Raw genomic sequence first — 17,857 nt, forward strand, 5'->3', positions numbered from 1 at the left:
CCTGTGGGGAGCGGGGGGTCGGCGAGGTCTCCTCCCCTCTGCCCCCGGACGCCGTCGCCGGGCCTGCGTGTGCGTGCGGTGTGGTGTGCGTGTGTGTGTCTCTCATGCAAACCCTCCCTCCCCAAACCGACCCCCCCAACAGTTTGCCATTCCATACAAATTTGGAAACAGATTTTTAAAAAACAGCATGACGCACAATGGGGACGGGGCGGGGGAGGGCAGTGGCACTGGGGCCCCAAATCTCCGAGTCACTGATTGTAAGAACCTGGGGAGGGGAGGGGCGGCGCCGGCCCCCACTTCACCAAAGTGCACAGATCCGCGCTTGGGCGGCGCGGCCCGCGGGCCGGGAGGGGCATCCCGGGGCCGGGCCGGGCCGCTAGGCTCAGTCAGAACCTCCTTGCATAGATATTTGTGTCTTTTTATTATTGGTAGTAGTATTTTTTGCCTTTTATTGCTTCTAAAAGTTCTTACTGCGTTTTCTCTCCGATCCGGACTCTGCGTTCGGCCTCCGTCGCCTCTTAGCTTTTTTTTTTTTTTTTTGTATGTTTGTTTGTTTGTTTTTAAAAAAGGAAACGGGGAAAAACGGATTCTAGTTACAAATTGTCTTGGCCTCTCTCTTTCCTCTCAATCCACACTTCCTCCCGCCAAAATTAAAATCACGAAACGCTGAGACTAGGGGTCGGGGAGAGGGTGTTCCAGGTCCAGGCTGGAGCGCCCTGACTTATGCCCTCTTCAAGAAAGAGGGGGCGCCCGGCTCCTTTCTGCCACGGCAGCTCGGTGTCTGTTATAATAATAATGATAATGATGATAATAATAATAATAACAACAACAACAATAGAGGGAAAACAGTATCCCACAGCTCAGCTGCCCCCTTGCCAATGCCTTTGGGCCTGCAGAGGGGAAGGGGAGGGGGAAACCTAAGTGTAGAGATTGGGAATGGGGGGTGGTCTCCAGGGAGTGCCCTAAGAGGGGTCCCTGGAGAACTACCCCTGGGAAAGAGGAGGAAACCCCTTGGGGAGAGAGAAGGCGAGTCCCCTGGGGTAATCGAGGCTCCTGGGACGGGCCACCCACTGGTAAGAGGACTGCACTGCCCGGGAGAGGGTCAGTACCGGCGGCCCGCTCCCCGCGCCCGGCGCCAGGATAGGTGGGGGTCCCCTTGCGCTCGGGGGGCTGGGGACAGGGGTGCGGGCAAAGGCAAAAGAAAAAGAAAGGGGCAGGCGCGAGGTCTCAGTTATGGAAAAACGCATTGAGCTCCTCGTACATGGGGCCCCGGTCGTGGTGAAGGTGCATATCGTAAGACAAGAGATTCTCCGAATGGACGCCCCCGCGCACAGCCGACGAGCCAAAGACCAGCCCGTGGCCCGTGGGCCGCGAGCCGGGCAGCGCCGAGTAGTGCATAGAATAATGGTAGCTTTTCTCGTGGTCGGGCGACGAGTCCTGCTTGAGTGAGAAGTTGCCATTGAGACAGAGCGGGGGGCTGAGCGGGCCCTCGTACTCGGAGCTGTTATAGTCCGGGCTCGCGCCGCCGCCGCCCGCCGCGGCATACAGCGTCTCGTAGGCGGCGCAGTAGCCGTGGGTCCGCAGGGCGTGCGCCGCGCCGCCGCCCAGGCCGCCCGCCGCCTGGCACTGTGCGCCCGCCAGGCGCGAGCACGGGTACGGGTAGGGGTGCATGGCAAATGGGCCACCAGAGCCGTGGAAGCGGCCCGTGCCGTCGGCGCCCTGCTCCGTGAGGAAGTTGCGCGAGTTGAGCTGCAGGCAGCCGGCCACCAGGTTGGTGGTGGGCTGCGATAGACCCTTGCACAGCGTCTGCACGTAGGACACCAGGTCGGGCCGCTTGCCGGAGCGCAGGATCTCCGAGAGCGCCCAGATGTAGTTCTTGGCTAGGCGCAGCGTCTCGATCTTGGACAGCTTCTGGGTCTTGGAGTAGCAGGGCACCACCTTCCGCAGGTTGTCCAGCGCCGCGTTCAGGTCGTGCATGCGGTTGCGCTCCCGCGCGTTCGCCTTCTGCCGCCGCAGCTTGGAGCGCTCCAGGCGCGCCTTGGTCATCTTGCGCTTCTTGGGCCCGCGTTTCTTGGGCCGCTCGCCCTCTGCCTCGTCCAGCCCTTCCTCCTCCTCCTCTTCCTCCTCCTCCTCGCCCCCCAGCTCGCCTTCCTCCTTGACCTCGGCCAGCGCGGCCTCCGGCACCTCGTCTGCACGGAGAGGGACTGGCTTAGCGGCCCGGGCTGGCCCCGGAGCCCCGGGCCCTGGCGGAGGCGGCGGCGGCGGCGGCGCGTCGCCCTTGTCGCTCCTCGGTTCGTCGTCGTCGCCGTCGCCCCAGCTGGCGAACTTGGGCACGTCCGAGAGGAGACCGGGCTCGCTGAACAGGCGGGTCAGCATGGTGCCTGAGGGCGCCCCGCGGGCGGGAAGGGGAAACAGCACTGAGTGAGGGGCACAATGGGGTCACGCCGCCCCCCCCCCCCAACTCGCCTCCACCCCCAAGTCCCGGTGCCCAGGGTGCCCTGGATGCCCACCTCCTCCTCCTGCCCCGCCCAGAGCCGGCCCAGCCCTGCCCCGGCTACCGGCCCGGGATCTCGGCCCAGGCCCTCTCCCCAGCGCTGGGCCCCGGCTCCGCCCCTTGCCTGAATGAGGGGCCGCTGCCCGCACTCGGGGCTTCTCCGGGTCAGGGCAGGGACCGAGTCGGGGCGTTAGGAAACAGACATCTTCGCCCGGGGAGGCGGCGCGCTCGCCCTGAACGCCGGTTCTCTCCTGGCGGTGGAGGAAGGCTGGGCGGCCGCGGGTGGGGACAGCTGCCCCGCACGGCGGCTCTGGCGGCCCGGGCCCCTCGACCGGGCTCCCCCACCCCTCCCGCGGCTCTCACCCCCACACTCCCTAATCCAATTTGCAACTTGGCCGCGCGCCGCCCTCGGCCCGGCCCCCACCCCCGCAGCCCCAATTCCAGAGGCGGGAGGATCGTCTCTAGCCGTTGCGTCCCCGGCTCCCGGAGCCGGCTCCGGGAGGCGAGGACCGAGGAACCCGGGCGTGGGGAGGAGACGGAGAGAAGCGAGCCTCGTCCGTCTCCCCTGCGGTCAAGGACCCCTTTACCCCCTTCAAACTGCCTCCCTCCTTCACGACTCTCCAGATCTCGTTGTATTTCGGTACTGATGGGGGGGGGGGGATCGAATTTGTTTTCTTTTTTCTTTTCTTTTCCTTCTTCTTTTTTTTTTTTTTTTTTTTTTTTTTTGGATGGTGAAGAAAGGTCGCAGGTTCCTCCGGGACAACCATGCGGGGGGGGGGTCCCCATCTCAGCTTCTTTACTCCCCCCCCCACCATGATCTTGCTTTTCTCCCCAAGCCCATCGCAAGCAGAGACGCCTCCCTCCGTAGCCCCTTGAGCTGCAGCCCCTAGGGGAGAGGGAACCCTGGGCGCCTCCGATGCCCACCCTATGAGGGGGCATCGTCCCAGGAAGGGGGGATTTGCGAACCCTCTTGTCGGCCTAAGCAGCCGCCCTCCCCACCCCCCCGCAGCCGGCGGGTCAGATCTAGCTCCCTTTCGGACAACTTACCTCGGAGAGGAGTCAAGGGGAGAGGGGAGGGGAGGGGGGGGAGGGGGGCAAGAGAGAGAGGGGGGAGAAGAGGAATCTTCTCGCTTATTTCATTGTTCCCCCATCTTCAGGGAGCGGGGGCAGCGGCTCCTCAAGGCGGCGGGCGCCGGCGTCTTCAGAGCGCCATGCGAACCGCGGAGCGAGTGTGGCATCTCTACCAGGCGGGGTACCAGCCTCTATGCCAGGCCATATGGGCTTGGCACGTCACGGGCAGCAGCTATCACATGAGAGACGGTGATTGGCATGCGTCTGCATTGGGGGAGAGCCGGCTCCCCCGGGACCCGCCGCCATCTGTCACTCTCTACTCCAAAAAAAAAAAAAAAAAAAAAAAAAAAAAAAAAAAAAAAAAAAAATTAAATAAATAAAGGAAATAAATAAATATCTCTGCCGCCCTCCCCTCCCCGCCCAACGCAGGGAAAGCAGGGATTGAGAGGGAGGTGGGAGGAGTTGCCCCCCTTGGATATAGAGCCCCCCACATGGGAACAATGGGGTGACAAGGCTGGCAACTGGGGGTTCGTGGTGGCCCCCAATTCTATCTATGCTCTCTCCAGGGTCCTGCTCTGTCCATTTCCTCCCTTGCAGGCCCCCAAAGGTGGGTCAGGGACCAAACCTCAGGTCTGGAGAAGGGACCTCTATGCTTGCCCCCACTCCCTGGGAGGATCCCCTCAGTCACAAAGGGACAGCTGAGGCCCCCTCCCAGGGTGGGCGTGGGGGGCGTCCCTAGCCCAACCCCATAGGTAGATGTTGGCACCATGCCATCCCTCATCCCTGTTTGCCCCTCCCCCACCCACCCTCACGCACACACAACATATGTGGCTGAACGAAATTCAAACCAAGGGAAAGACAGAGAAAAGGAAAGACTTGCCTGGATGTCTGTGCCTCTGCATGGGCGTGTGTGTGTCTGTGGGGACATGTGTGTATATCTGTGGAGTCAGCCTATGGGAGAGATTTCCTTGGGTGTTTGGGGGCATATGTATGTTGGGGTGGGGGTGGAGAAGAGCCTCTAGGATAAGCCTGTGTACCCACCATCAGGAATGAGGGAGAGGGTCTCAGTCTGGATTCCTAAACCAGAAATCTCTGGCTCACCCCCTCCCTCATGTCCTCCCCCTGCTAGACAAGCAACCATCCCACCAGTGGCTTTCTCTCCTGGCCTTCTGACTTACTTATTTAAGGGAGGAGGAGGGGGCTGGGCTGGAAAATGCCTGAAGTTCCTAGAGAAGACTCAGCATTCTCCTCCCCCTACAAAAAAATACTGAAGTCAACTCCAACAGTCTTGAGAGGGACAAAGGGGAGGTGAGTCAGACAGGTGTCTTGATAAAGAAGGAAATGGCTATTTTCTCTTACAGCTCACCTTTTAACTCTCTCACTGGGCCAGATACAGATGCAAATGGCATGAGTTGAGGGAGGTAGCTTTAGACACACACAGACACACATGCGCGCGCGCGCGCACACACACACACACACACACAGACGCACACACCTCTGTTCCTCACCCTGTGGTGCAGAAAGTAGAAACACACCCTGACTCAGACAGATACATGTGTGTGAGCAGGTAATCACAACCAGGTGAGAGAGACGCTTGCCCACACCCTGATTCAGCATTTGTGTGTTTCAGACCCACATTTCCTGTCCCTTCCCATCCTCCAGCTTACGTATGCACAGACAACTTCAATTATACATTAAGCACACACACTTGGATGTCAAGCATGTTCCAAGCACTGTGGTGGGTGCAATGCTGAGCAAGACAGGGGCTTCACTCTCCATCTGGGCACATACAGTTTTCTCCCTGGGGAAGCCTCCAGAGAGGACCTTGGGCTGGTAAGACACTGATTGGATGCTTGGTAGAATGAATCAGGTTTTAGACAGAGGTGCATACAGTAGCTAAGGAGGCCTTGGAGAAGGGGGAGGCCGGTGTCTGAGGCTCTCAGAGATAGTTGGCCAGGAGCTAAAAGGAGCCTCAGAACGAATGGCCCCAACTCCTCCTTTTGCCAAGGTCTGTAGAGAGGGACTGTCTTTGTCCAGGAACACACGAAGGGAGAGCAGAACCCGACCTAGGATCCGGGGGCTTGACTCCCAGCCAAGTGCTCCTTCCACAACCCTACAGTCTGCCTCAGGGGTCTCCAAGGATGAGAAGTTGATGCTAAGTCTTCCACCATTCTTGCAGGGATCCTAGGTCTGGGAAGGTAAAATCTCACCTATGGCAGATCGTCTAGGGCACTCTGGGCATAGCCAGAGAGACAGAGGCCTATGAGGTGGGGTAGAGACTCAGGAATGCCAGCCAGCCCCTGTCCAAATTTGAGTACAGCCTCAAAGGCTTTATTGTCTCTTTACTGAGGGTGGGGTCTTCGATCCCGATAGGGGCCCCTTCTCCTCAAGGCCTTGGCCATGTGATATTTGAGTTACATTCATGTGCTTTGGACTCTGATTTCTGCCCAACCCCACTTACTAGCTTCAAAGAATGCTGAATGCCTTGAGCAAATTGCATAAGGTCTCTCAGTCTTGATGTCCGCATCTGTAAAATGGGGATAATTATGCCATACCTCCTGGAGTTGCTGTTAGTACTAAATGGGGTAATACACAGGGCCAGCAATATAGTAGGCATTCAACAAATGCCATATCTCATTTTTATTAAGGCACTTTGTAAACTGTAACATGCTTTACAATATTAATTTCTTGCACATACCCCCATACACATTCAGAATGCTTTGTCTATATAGGAATTGAGTTTTTGGTGAATTAATGGGTGAATGAATGGATGAGTAAGAGAATGAGTACCTCCTTGGGGGAGAAAGACACCCTCTGCCTTCTCCTTTGGACACTGAGGGATTGGGTTGAGCCACCTAGGGTCTCACAGACCCCTACCAGCTTTGCTTTCTACTCCAGGCAGGAAGCAATACCTTGCTCAGGATAAAGGAGCCCTTGGGAAGTCTTTCCATCCCTCCCAGCCTCCTGTTAAGAATGACCTTGGCTCTCTAGGTCTGAGAAGCCCCTCTTAACCCCCCGCAGGAGGAGACCTGGGGGTGGGGGTGGGTATACCTGAGGGCACGGGGAACTTCATCCCTCTTGGTCTGTTTCCTGCCCCTGTCTTTTCTTCCTTCAGAAAAATGGAACAAGTTTTTCTCACTCGACACGTTTCAACTTTTTTTTAGAAGATACAATAAAAAAACAGGGGAAAATTGGAACAGAGGGAGGTGTGGGATGGGCCGGCCTCAGACATAGGCTTGGAAGAGGTACAACACACACGTGTCCACATCCACACGAACAAGCACGAACATACAGAGACATACATGCTCCTCTCTGTTCACCCAGAGATGCGGAGATGCAGTGACGGAGAGACAGAAAGAGCCAGAAATGGAAGGAAGGAGACGGAAGGAGAAGGACACCCAGAGATGCCATCTGTTCCTCCCCCTGGCATTGGGGGAAGGGAGTTGGTGAGGGGCCTAGTCCCCTCTGGGTCTCTGAGAGGAAAAGGGGAATAGTGGGTACCTCAGCCAGGCCTGGAAGACTCCCATTTCTGCTGCCCACCCCCATGGAGGGAGCTGGGAGCTGAGGGTCTGAGGTTCCCATGGAGACATAGCCCCATCCCAAGGGAGGCCACAGTCTGGGCACCTAAAATGGCTGCCTCGGAGGGGTGGCGGCCATTTTGTGCAGGCTTAGGTCCTGATGGGGGGGCGGGGGGGAGACAGGCAGAGACAGAGGGAGGGGACAGGTCATTCCTGAGCAGTCTAGGGGAATCTTGCTCAGGGGACAGGATGAGTGCTCTGTAAAACTGCTCTCGTTACACCCCGGGCTCCACCAAAGTACAGACATACATATAAATCTGTAAAAACTCCACTCCATGCTGACACCCGGAAGGACACCTAGCCAGCCGCCACCACCACCATGCCCCAAATAAGACTGGTGGGGGCAAGTGTGCTGGAGAAGGAGACTCGATTTCCCACCAAAGTGCCAAGCCGTGGGGAGCAGGTGGATTAGAACCCAGGTGTCCGTTCTATGGCGGAAGCCATCTAAGGCCACGTCCTGGGGCCTCCCCCCGCTGAGGTGGGCGGGCAGGTGAAGAATGAGGGTAGGAGCACAGTGAGGAGGGGGCAGCCTGTTTTCGTCACCCTCATCTCTGATTTGAGGGGAAGGGCAGGAATTTGGAGATCCTCTGGGGGCCCGGTGCTGCTGGCATTAGCTGTGCTGTGGGGGGAGGAGGAAGGGGAGGGGGCAGGCTGGCACTGCCCAGACGGCGCCTGTTCTATCCGTTCAGGATGCTTGAAGCTTCCTCCTGAAGCATGAGAGCACCTGCCACCCCCTTCCCCATCCCCCTGCCCCACCTCAAGTCCAAAAGGGCGTTGGGGGAGGGGGACCTGCCGCTTCTTCCTGGCTCTGGGGTGGGCACCTGCCCCGCTACCCCCTCCCCCGCCCGCCGCAGTGTTCTGGGGAGCGGCGGGCACGCCAGATGGCGTGGCTGAGAATGCGGCGACGTTGCCGGGAGGTGAGGGCTGGCACGGGTGATATGCGGCTGCGTGCCTTGTGGTGCCACGGGGGAGGGGGAGGGGGAGGACCAGTGAGGTGTAGCCCCCCTCCTCCGTGCTGACCTCCTGTCCTGACCTCTAGCTCACTACCAGGATTCTCCTTTGCCTGAGCCCTGGGCTCCCATTCTGGGCCTAGGCCCCACCCAAAGATGGGTGGGCACACACCCATGGGGCCAGGCATGGTGCTGAGAGTCCTGAGGCAGAACACTGCTGCACCCTTCCCCCTCTCCACCCTGCCCCCAACCCAGGACAGAGGGTGATGGGGGAGACCTTCCAGTCCTTCTGAAAAGCCAGCCCCCTCAGGATTGTTCCCTTGTTCCAAGAGTAGAGTGGCCTTTTGCCCCATAACCTTTGACTTCTGGCTCCTGAGCCCTGTTTTTCTAAGAGTTGCTTCCCTGATGGGCACTGGTCTCTGGGTCTCTGAGTCTCCCTTTCATCAGTCATCCTCATTCCTCACAAGGACGATTCCTGGAAGGACACCTCCTCCTGGGAGCCTTCCTGGAAACTCCCCAGGCAGGACAGCTTCCGTGCTTACCACCTTCTGTTAGGAGGATCCATTTACCCATCTGTCTCCCTGACTTGACCACAGTGGCTACTTGTTTTATATCTCAATACTCCAGTGCTTCACAAAGGCTGTAGTGAGTTGGCACTCAATAAATGCTTGCTGCATTAATGCCTGGCTGGCTAAGAGAGTTTGAGGGTACGAGCCTTTCTCCAGAGAATCTCCTAAAGCAGCAAGACCCAGGGTTCCTGGTGGAGCTCAGGACCTCCAGACCCCTCCTCCTGTCTTTTGCACAAATTTCATTCTGGGGAGCTGAGCTTGAAATAGGGGATCACAGATATCCCCCCCCCCCAAAGTAGCCCTCAGAGGGCGTGGGTCATGGAGGCTGAGACTGGAGGAGCTTGACCCTCATACTGGGCACCAAGCTCTGGTTCTGAGGTCACAGAGGCCCCAAGGCGCCTCCCTCACTAGAGTGGTCCCTGCCCAGCTGTAGATCCCTTGCTGCAGCCTCCCACCTCTTGAAGCCTCAGAGCCCCTCTCCTTTCTACTCTGACCCTGCAGGAGGCAACTGTAATTCCCTGAGGGGGCGAGAACTGAAGTCCAGGGACGAGGCTGAGTCCCACTCTGACTGCCTTTTCTTCTTTGCTGCTGCTGCTGCCCAAAGCCACCCCCTCAATATCTCATACCCCTTCTGTCTCATGGGCCCTGTCCAGGCCCTCCTCCCCTGTGAAGCCCTTACTGCCCTTTGAGCTTCCTGCACAGGATCAAGGCTACCCATTCTGCCCATCCTATCTAAAAAGTCGGATTTCAGGCATCTCCAGTGGCTCATCACTCCTAGGAGCAGGCCACACTCCGTAGGGACACCCCCGACCTGGCTGCCCCAGCACTTGTCCCTGCCTTGAACCCAGACCCTCAGCAGCTCTAAGCTGCTTGTACTTTCACAAGCCTTGTGCCTGTGAGCCTTTGTCCCAGTTGTCTATTATGTCTGGAGTGCCCTCTCCCTTTTTCCTAGCCTTTTAAGCCTAAGCATCACCTCCTCCAGGAAGTCCCTCTGGGTTAGATGCTCCTACCCAGTCTCCTCTAATACTTTCTGCACACTTCTACATAGGCATAGGTATTGACCTTTGCCTCATGGGTCTCTCTCATCTGACAGCACGTTCCTCAAAGACAGGAATTGGGCCCAGTGCCTGGCACAGAGAATCGCCTCAAGAAATGGTTGTGGCACCAAAGGCCTGTCTGCCACTGTTGGAGCAGGTGTCAGTTCTAGCCCAGAAATTGAAGGCTGCAGCTGAGGCAGAACACCCACACACAGGAAGCCTCTCCTTGAAACCCTCCCTCCTTTGCCCTCAGCCTCGCCACCAATCCTGGAATTGACGTGGCATGTCAGCCTTCCTCTCTGTAAAATGGGCTTGATAATTACAATAAAACCAGCCTTCTAGGACTGTTGTAAGTGTCAAACAGGCTAACAGGTGTGAAAATGCTGCCTCAGCCCCTGGCCAGATATGGCTGATTCTGCCTCAAGCCCCTAATCGGCTTTAGCTTTAATTTTAAGGGTTTATTCATTTTTCAGAGACAGAGTGTGAGTGGGGAAGGGGCAGAGAGGGAGAGGGAGATACAGAACCCGAAACAGGCTCCGGGCTCTGAGCTGTCAGCACAGTGCCGGACGCGGGGCCCTGAACTCACGGACGGTGAGATCATGACCTGAGCGGAAGTCAGACGCTTAACCGATTGAGCCACCCGGGCACCCCGGCTTTAGCTTTTAAAAATCTTTGTTCCTGGAGCTCTGTTTGTCACATCTCTTTTTTTTTTTTTTTTTTTTTTGAAGTCTATTTATTTATTTTGAGAGAGTGAGAGCAGGGAGGGGCAGCGAGAAAGGGAGAGAGAGAGAATCCAAAACAGGCTCTGTACTGTCAGCGCAGGGCCTGATGGGGGGCTTGAACCCATGAACTGCGAGATCATGACCTGAACCCAAATCAAGAGTCGGACGCTTGACTGAACCACCCAGGTGCCCCTCATCACTACTTCTTCCTTCTGCCCTTCCGTCAGCATTCCAGGTGAGCAGTCAGGAGGTCCTGCCCCTGCTACTCCAAGGCATTCGGATGAAGAGGGAGCTCAAGGTGGCCAAAAGAGCACTGGTCTTGGCAGGGTCTCGATCTTGGTTAAGGCACACAACCCTCTGCTTCTTCATCTGTGAAATGGGCCTAGCGCCACCTGCCCACTTGCTTACCTCCTTCAGGACTAACGGGAGGGGCTGAAAGGACAGCCAATTATGAAGGACACTTGGGGTGATTAGATCCTGACTGATGGGGATGGTAGCCCATGATGGGGCAGTGAAGGGCATCAGTAAAAGCAAGAGGACAGAGCGTGTGTCCTGGGCTCCCTTTCCTCTAGGCGGGCTCTGCTGTGAACTTCCTTGTGACCGGGGCATTTCCTGGTTTCCTCCCCTGGAGCTTCCTCCTCTTCTGGGTGTAGGGGGGCTTGTGGGGACCACGTACTTCTCTGATGCCTCTCTTGAGCCAGCATGGGTGGATGGGGCACCAGAGGCCGGCAGTAGACACAGGTGACTCACACCTGTGACAGTGCTGGTGCTCACAGGACAGCCCCAAGGGGCCGTGCTGGGGGGTGGGGTGTACATTGAGGAAATACCCAGGAGGTTTCTATTTGGCTCAGCCCCTGGGAGAATGGAGCCCAGGATAGTGTGAATGAGACTTAGCCATCACTTCCCTACTTCACTACCCTGTAGGGTGAGCACAGGGAGGGAAGGGAAGAGTCTGGAGGTACCAACGCTCCATTTTACAGATAAGGAAACCACAGCACAGAGAGGAAAGGTAACTTGCCTGAGGTCACACAACTAATGAGTGACAGAGCTGGACTCCAATTCCTGCTTTGGGGTCCTTCTGTCCCTGGGGCCTCAGAGCTCTGTAATAATGTAACACGTAAACCACAACAATGTAATAATGACAATGGTGGGCATGATCTGTACCGGGCACAAGGTTTCACATGCATCATCTTTCCTCCTCACCATGACCTCAGAGGCAGGATTATCGTTAGCCCCACTTAAAGACAAGGATGCTGAAGCACAGAGAGGGTGAGGTCAAGGTTGCTGTGCCAAGGTCACATAGCTAGTATGCTGCAGAGGTGGGATTTGAACCAAGCCCTGACTCTAGGTCCTGGTCTCTCTTTCACTATTGCAAACTGTACTCTTTTCTTTGAAACCCCCACTATCTTCACACCGGGGAACAGCATCCCCTGTGATAAGAGAGGGAAAGGAGGGTGCCCAGGGAAGGACTATTGCCCCGAGTCTGCCCTTTGTCTAGGCCCTCAGGTCACAGGAGCCAGTGTCCTAGCCTGTGTCTCCACAGTTCTACTCATGGGTGGGTGGGAGCTCCTTCCAGGGAAGAGGCCATCACATGAAACATGCTTCCCTCTTTCCTCAGCTCCTTCAGAAGGTGCCCTCCTTGCCCTTGCAGGTTCCACGAAGTGCTTCTTCCACCAGGAAGCCCTCCCTGATGTCATGTCACTCCCTCTTCTGGCCCCTGTCACCACGTTGAGGAGCACGTGGGGCTGGGCTGACCAGCTGGATCAGCTTTACTCTTCATCACCAGCCGCCTGCCACACCATTCTGTACCTGTCTGTAAAATGGGAATAAGGAGCCCTACCTCACAGAATCTTTGTGAGATTAGAAGCGGAGCGGCATCCTACGAGGAAGCATCTGGCACCCAGGGGGACCCTGCCACTCGCTCCTTCTCCTCCTTGTCCTTCTCCTCCTGGCTTTCTCCGCGTTCTCCCCTCACCGTCCCCGCCTGGCGCCTGGCACCGGGCCCGGCGAGCCCCAGCCGCCCAATCCCCGCTCGCAGCCTGACTTCCTGCCCGCCCGTCTCCCTCGGCACGTGCCCCGCGCCCCCCGGGGAAGCGCCACCTCCTGAGCGGCCCCGCGCGCGCCCTCTCGTCCTCAGCCGGGCTCCAGCCGCCGGTGACCGCACGGAAGGGGGTCCGGCAGGCGGCTCGCAGGTGGGGTCGGCGAGGGGGGAGGCGGGCCGGCGGCGGCGGGAAGAGGACGCTGCCCCTTTAAGGTGCCACCGCCGCGTGGCAGGGAAACAGCTTGTGCCAGCCCCATTCCGCCCGGCTCCGCTCGCAACAAGAAACACAATGCATAACAATCAGGCGCGCGCTTGGAGCCGTGCCACGCGGCGGGGGCGGGGCGGGGCCGCGGGCGGGGCGGGGGCGCCCGGGTCGCGACCCCCGACCGGCGCCCTGCGGCCGCGGGCGGGCCCGGGCCTGGCGCTCCCCTGCGCGGCCGCTCCGCGCCCCATTGAGGCGCCCCTGCGCCCCGGCGCCCCCCGCCTTGCCCCCGCTCGCCTCCCCCTCCCTCCCCGCCTTCGCGCTCCCTACAAAGTTCATTCCCACTAACTCTTTTCCAGGCCACTTCCCCCTCACATCTGACAATCCGGGGCCCCTCATTCTCCCAGTAATCACTCCACTGCACTAATTGCACATGCAAATATGCAAATGCGTATTAATTAATTACTATACTAATTAGTTCTGTGGTATTTGCGAGTAATAAATCATTGGATGGGAGCGAGGAAGCTGGAGACCTGGCCCATTTTCATTCTGCATAAAATTTTAATGGTCTCTCTGGCTGATCCGGGACGGCAGCGCGCGGAGAGGCTCTTAAAGGGCCAGTGGCGGCGGGAAGGGGCAGGGGCGGGGATCGCAGGGCGACCCGGGCGGGGCTGGTGCCCAGGGCGGCCTTGGCGATGCAGCCCACGCCCTGCAGAGGCGGTCTCCAGCGTGGGGTTGGCTTTTCCCCTTCCCTTCTGGGCTAAGTGTCCTCCTGGGTGGCTTCTGAGGAGAGAATCCGTGAGGGAAGGAGGAGGCTGAGCTCGTTTTCTTTAAGAAAGGAAAGAGGGCAAGGAGCTGTGAGAGGCCAATGCCAAGGCCTTTGGGGCCCCAGGGAGACAGAAATGAAGACTCCATCCTCCGGATGGCTGAGTAAACTGAGGCACTGGAAAGGCGGAGCTTAGTTCTCACCCTTGTCTGTCCTAGAGGAAGGGAGTTACTAGGATGGCCTGGGTGCCCCAGTCTTTCCATGTCTCTGGTGGGGGCCACACAGGAAAGGGGCCACCCAGGAAAGCCTCCAGCTTTCCCTTTCCACATGATCAAACCACTGCCCCGCCCCCGTGGGCACCAGCTGGCACCCTGGCAGAGCAGTCCTGAGCTTGAGTGGGCCCCCGGGATCTGCTTTATTTCCAGGAGGTAGTCAGGACCTGGGCACAGGGAGGGGTCTGGCTGCTTTGCAGGACCATTGACTCAGGGAGACAGCGGGTTGTGCCTCCGGATTGTGCCCAAGCCAGAGGATGCCAGAAGAGGGAACACTAAAGTAGAGACTGCAGGCCTGCCCTGAACTGGGGTCCCCAGGACCAGGGTCTCCAGTCTGGTACTGTGCACCTTCCAACCTGCCATCAGCAAGCCCCTGGGTGGGGCAAAGCCCAAAGGGGATCAGTGCTCTAGTGGGGCCAATAATAATAGCAACTAACAATGCTACTTATTGCTATTAATTAATTCATCCAACATTTACTGAGATGGAGAACTTTCTGAGAGCTCTAGAGGTCTCACAACCACCTAGTGACATAGGCTCTTTTACAGTGCCCATTTTATGGATGGAGAAATAGGGGCACAGGAAGGTTAAATGACCTGTCCAACGTCACTCAGTGGTGAGTAGTGGAGTGGGATTTGAATCCAGACAGTCCAACTCTGGCATCTGGGTTCTTTCCACCATACTCTGCCTTCTCTCTCTCTCTCTCTCTACTGCCATGTCCTCGGCACCTGCTGAGAGCCAGGCCCTGTGCTGAGAACTCCATGTGCAATGTCATATCTAACTCTCACAACCACCTAGGAGGTAGGTTCTGGGATGTTCCCCATTCTACAGCTGGGGAATCGTGGCTCAGAGAGGTTGACTAAGTTGCTCTGGCCACACAGGGAGGTTGTAGCAAGGCCAGGCTCACACCCAGCTTGTGTGACAGCAGTTGAGCAGGCTCTCTGGGCCTCCCCACTCTGCTGCTGGGAGTGAGGCCAGAAAGGGTCCTGGCAGCCCCTGCCGAGTAGAGAACATGAGAAGTAATGGAAGGGATTTCAGTTAGGCCTTGGGAAGGACTTTCTTCTGAGAGGTGGGGGCTCCAGAGCTGGATGGAGGCTGTTCCTTCTTTCCCAAAAAGCAGGTTGGGGAAGGGCCATGGCTACTGCAGGAGTCAGGAGGAAGAGGAGGGTAGAGATGGGAGAAGAATAGAATGAGAAAGTCCAGCCAGAACCATATTACTCAGGAATCCTTGTTGTTTTTTCCTAAATTTGGCCCCAGCACTCCTACCTGCCATTTCCTCTGGGAATCTCCTGGACATCTCCACTCCCAGATTTGCGACGTGAGGGATCCAAGAAATCCAGTCTCTGCTCTTTCCAGCAGGGGGATGAAAAAATAATACTGTCACTCTGTAAACACCTACTATGTGCCAGGCACTTTATGTGCATCAACTGGTTTAATTTTCACAATTCTATAATTAGTATTCCTATTTTACTGGTGGAGACAGGGAAGAAGAAAAGAGAGGTTGAGTTATTTGCTCAAGGTCACACAGCTAGTAAGCAGGAGAATGGGATTTGAACTCCCGACCTCGTGTGCTTTACCGCCCTGCTCCCCACTTCCCTACTGAGCTCCACACTCCTTGTGGCTACAGGGGCATAGCCAGATTGACCCCCTTGCCCAGTGGAGTCAGGTCTCACAGTAGCAGCAGGCCTTTGGGTGGATGACTCTGCAACTGGCAGAGGCGAAGAAAACATGGCCTCACCCCTGTCATCCACATGGCCCCCACCCCACGTGTATTTTCGTGATGCCCTTTACATGCTAGTGGAAGTTGGGTAAAATGAGTGTTTGGGAGGCCCCAATCCCTCCTCTCATTATCCTGGGGATGGGCATTCCCCCCCTCCCCCAGAGTGGGATGCTATCCCAACCCACACTTGATGGAACCGCAGGGTCAGGGAGTCAGCTGCTGTCAGTGGGACCACCCTGATACAGGGAATTGAGATTCCAGTGCTCTTAGGGATGAGCCTAGGGTCATTTTACCTCCCAGTGTCTCAGGGGAACTCCTCTAGGGAATTTGGACACCCTCACTCCCCAGCCCTAAGAAGACCTTTGACACCTGCCTTCTGAGCCCTGAGGATCCTGGGGGAGGGGGTGTGCAGGGCACTGGGAGGGATAGCCTTTAGGCTGAAGCCCACTAGGAAAGAAAATCCATCCTTACCTCTCTACTCCACCAAAGCCCAGAGAAGATGGGCTCATCAGGGTTTCCCCCACACACACTCAGTTCCTAGGAGAATGGGGGGCAAGTTGGGGAGTTGAGGGAAGGAGGCAGGAGGGGCAGGCTGGCGGCTCCGAGCTTCTCCATGCAGCCCTCAGGGCCGGGTGCCTGGGCAGGAGGAGGGGGCAGAGCAGCTGCTGGCGATTTATTAAGCAGTCACGGAAAAATTGGTTTATAAATTAACAGCTGTTTTAACTTTAGGGCCTCTTCTTCAGGGAATGGAAGCAGCCGACTGGACCGGGATCGGAGTATGTGTGAGGGCTGGTGGAGGGGGTAGGAGGCGGCCGGCTCCGGCAGCTGGCATTCTTCGGGGGCAGCCTCAGCTGGCACCTGGGGGGGCACCAGGCAGTGGCCAGAGCAGGGGGTCTCCAGATGCCCGGGGCTGAGGCTGCCCCCACTGTGGGCTGCCTGCTTGCTCACTCTTCTCAGCAGCATCCTACCTGGGGGCGCCAGAGGGCAGAGACTCCGCTGTACTCATATCTGCCACCAGAGGGCAGCCTCCACACATTGATCTCAGCTCCCCCACCCTCGCCCGCCTCTCCTGCGTGCCTCCCAAACTGGGCTGGAGAGAAACCCGGTCCAATGCTGAGCAAGAGAGAAGCCGGGGCCAGTGCATGCAAACAATCTTCTACTCGCCCATCCTGAATGTATTAAAGGCAGCAGTAAAGAGTGAGAGCTCTGGAGTCACACTGCCTCTGTGGAACCCAGGCTCTGGGTAAAAGTTCTAGGCCTCATTTGCCTCATCTGTAAAATGGAATGGCATTAATAAGGATTAAATAAGATAATACATATAAAAGGCCTAGCTCAGTGACCGATGCAGAGTAAGTGCTCCATATATGTCAGCCGTTGACGATTTCTATGACTTGTGTATTCATCCGTTCATTTGTTCCTCAGTCGTCCCCTCTACAGCATGCAGTGCCTCCTATATTCTGGGCACTATGGCAGGCAGGGGACCATGCAAAGAGATGGTGGGAAGGGCACTTCTCAAAATACTGTGTTAAGAGTTATGATAGGGGCGCCTGGGTAGCTCAGTTGGTTAAGCCTCCCTCTCTTGGTTCAGGCTTAGATCATGATCTCACAGTTCCTGAGTTCAAGCCTGCATTGGACTCTGTGCTGACAATGTAGAACCTGCTTGGGATTCTCTCTCTCTCCTCTCTCTCTGCCCTTCCCCTACTCGTGCTCTCTCTCTCCCTCTCCCTAAGTAAATTAAAAAAAATTTTTTTTTTAATTTTTAAAAAAACAAAGAGTTATGATACACCCAGTGAAAAAGGAGGGAAGGTTGACTTGGATGCGCAAAATAAAACATTTTGGGGTGATGAAAATGTCCTATATCTGTGTTGTGATAGTGGTCATATGTCGTTTAAAATTCTCAAAAACAATCGCTTCTTGGCCTTTTGGCTAAGATCAAGTGTAAAATTCTCAAAAACGCATAGAAGTGTATACTTTAGGATTTAAAAAAAAGTTTATTTATTTTTGAAAGAGATCACATGAGGGAGGGGCAGAGAGAGAAAGAGAGGGAGACAGAGAATCCAAAGTGGGCTCCGAGCTGACAGCAGACAGCCAGATGTGGGGCTCAAACCCACATGAGATCATGACCTGAGCTAAAGTTGGCTGCTTAACCGACTGAGCCACCCAGGCACCCCAGAAATACAAACTCAAATTCAATAAAGTTGATCTTTTATAAAGCACTCAGTGTGAATTTATTCAGTGGGCAAAGGGATGGGTGATGGATGAATGGATGAATAAATGAATGTGTGAATGAATGTCTCAGATGATTGCCCATCTGTCCTGATACCACTATTGTCCTGGCTGAGAGTGCTCTTGCCCTCTCCTCTTGGTGACCACAGGCCTCTCCAGAGGTGTGTTTCCCCTTCCCTCCTCCCTCTCCCGCTTCCCCACCACCAGCCTC

General features: G+C 56.6%; 1 protein-coding gene across 5 annotated transcripts; it reads right to left on the reverse strand.

The window, feature by feature from the left end:
- Positions 1-430: 430 nt before the first annotated feature.
- Positions 431-8,968, reverse strand: NEUROD2 (neuronal differentiation 2). 5 transcript variants are annotated; one of them, XM_042967519.1, is made up of 6 exons: positions 8,636-8,968; positions 6,617-6,674; positions 6,027-6,092; positions 4,744-4,819; positions 3,542-3,797; positions 431-2,381 (listed from the first exon to the last, which is right to left on the reverse strand). In XM_042967519.1, exon 6 carries the CDS (start codon positions 2,374-2,376, stop codon positions 1,228-1,230), a length of 1,149 nt encoding a protein of 382 aa, XP_042823453.1. In that variant the 5' UTR covers positions 2,377-2,381; positions 3,542-3,797; positions 4,744-4,819; positions 6,027-6,092; positions 6,617-6,674; positions 8,636-8,968; the 3' UTR covers positions 431-1,227. The 5 variants fall into 5 exon arrangements, with proteins under 5 accessions (XP_042823453.1, XP_042823449.1, XP_042823452.1 ...); XM_042967515.1 differs by having other exon boundaries at positions 3,542-3,881; XM_042967518.1 differs by lacking the exon at positions 8,636-8,968 and adding an exon at positions 7,900-7,969 and having other exon boundaries at positions 3,542-3,881.
- Between the last annotated feature and the right edge of the window lie 8,889 nt (positions 8,969-17,857).

Source organism: Panthera tigris, chromosome E1, assembly GCF_018350195.1.
Source record: "Panthera tigris isolate Pti1 chromosome E1, P.tigris_Pti1_mat1.1, whole genome shotgun sequence".
Classification (NCBI taxonomy): domain Eukaryota; kingdom Metazoa; phylum Chordata; class Mammalia; order Carnivora; family Felidae; genus Panthera; species Panthera tigris.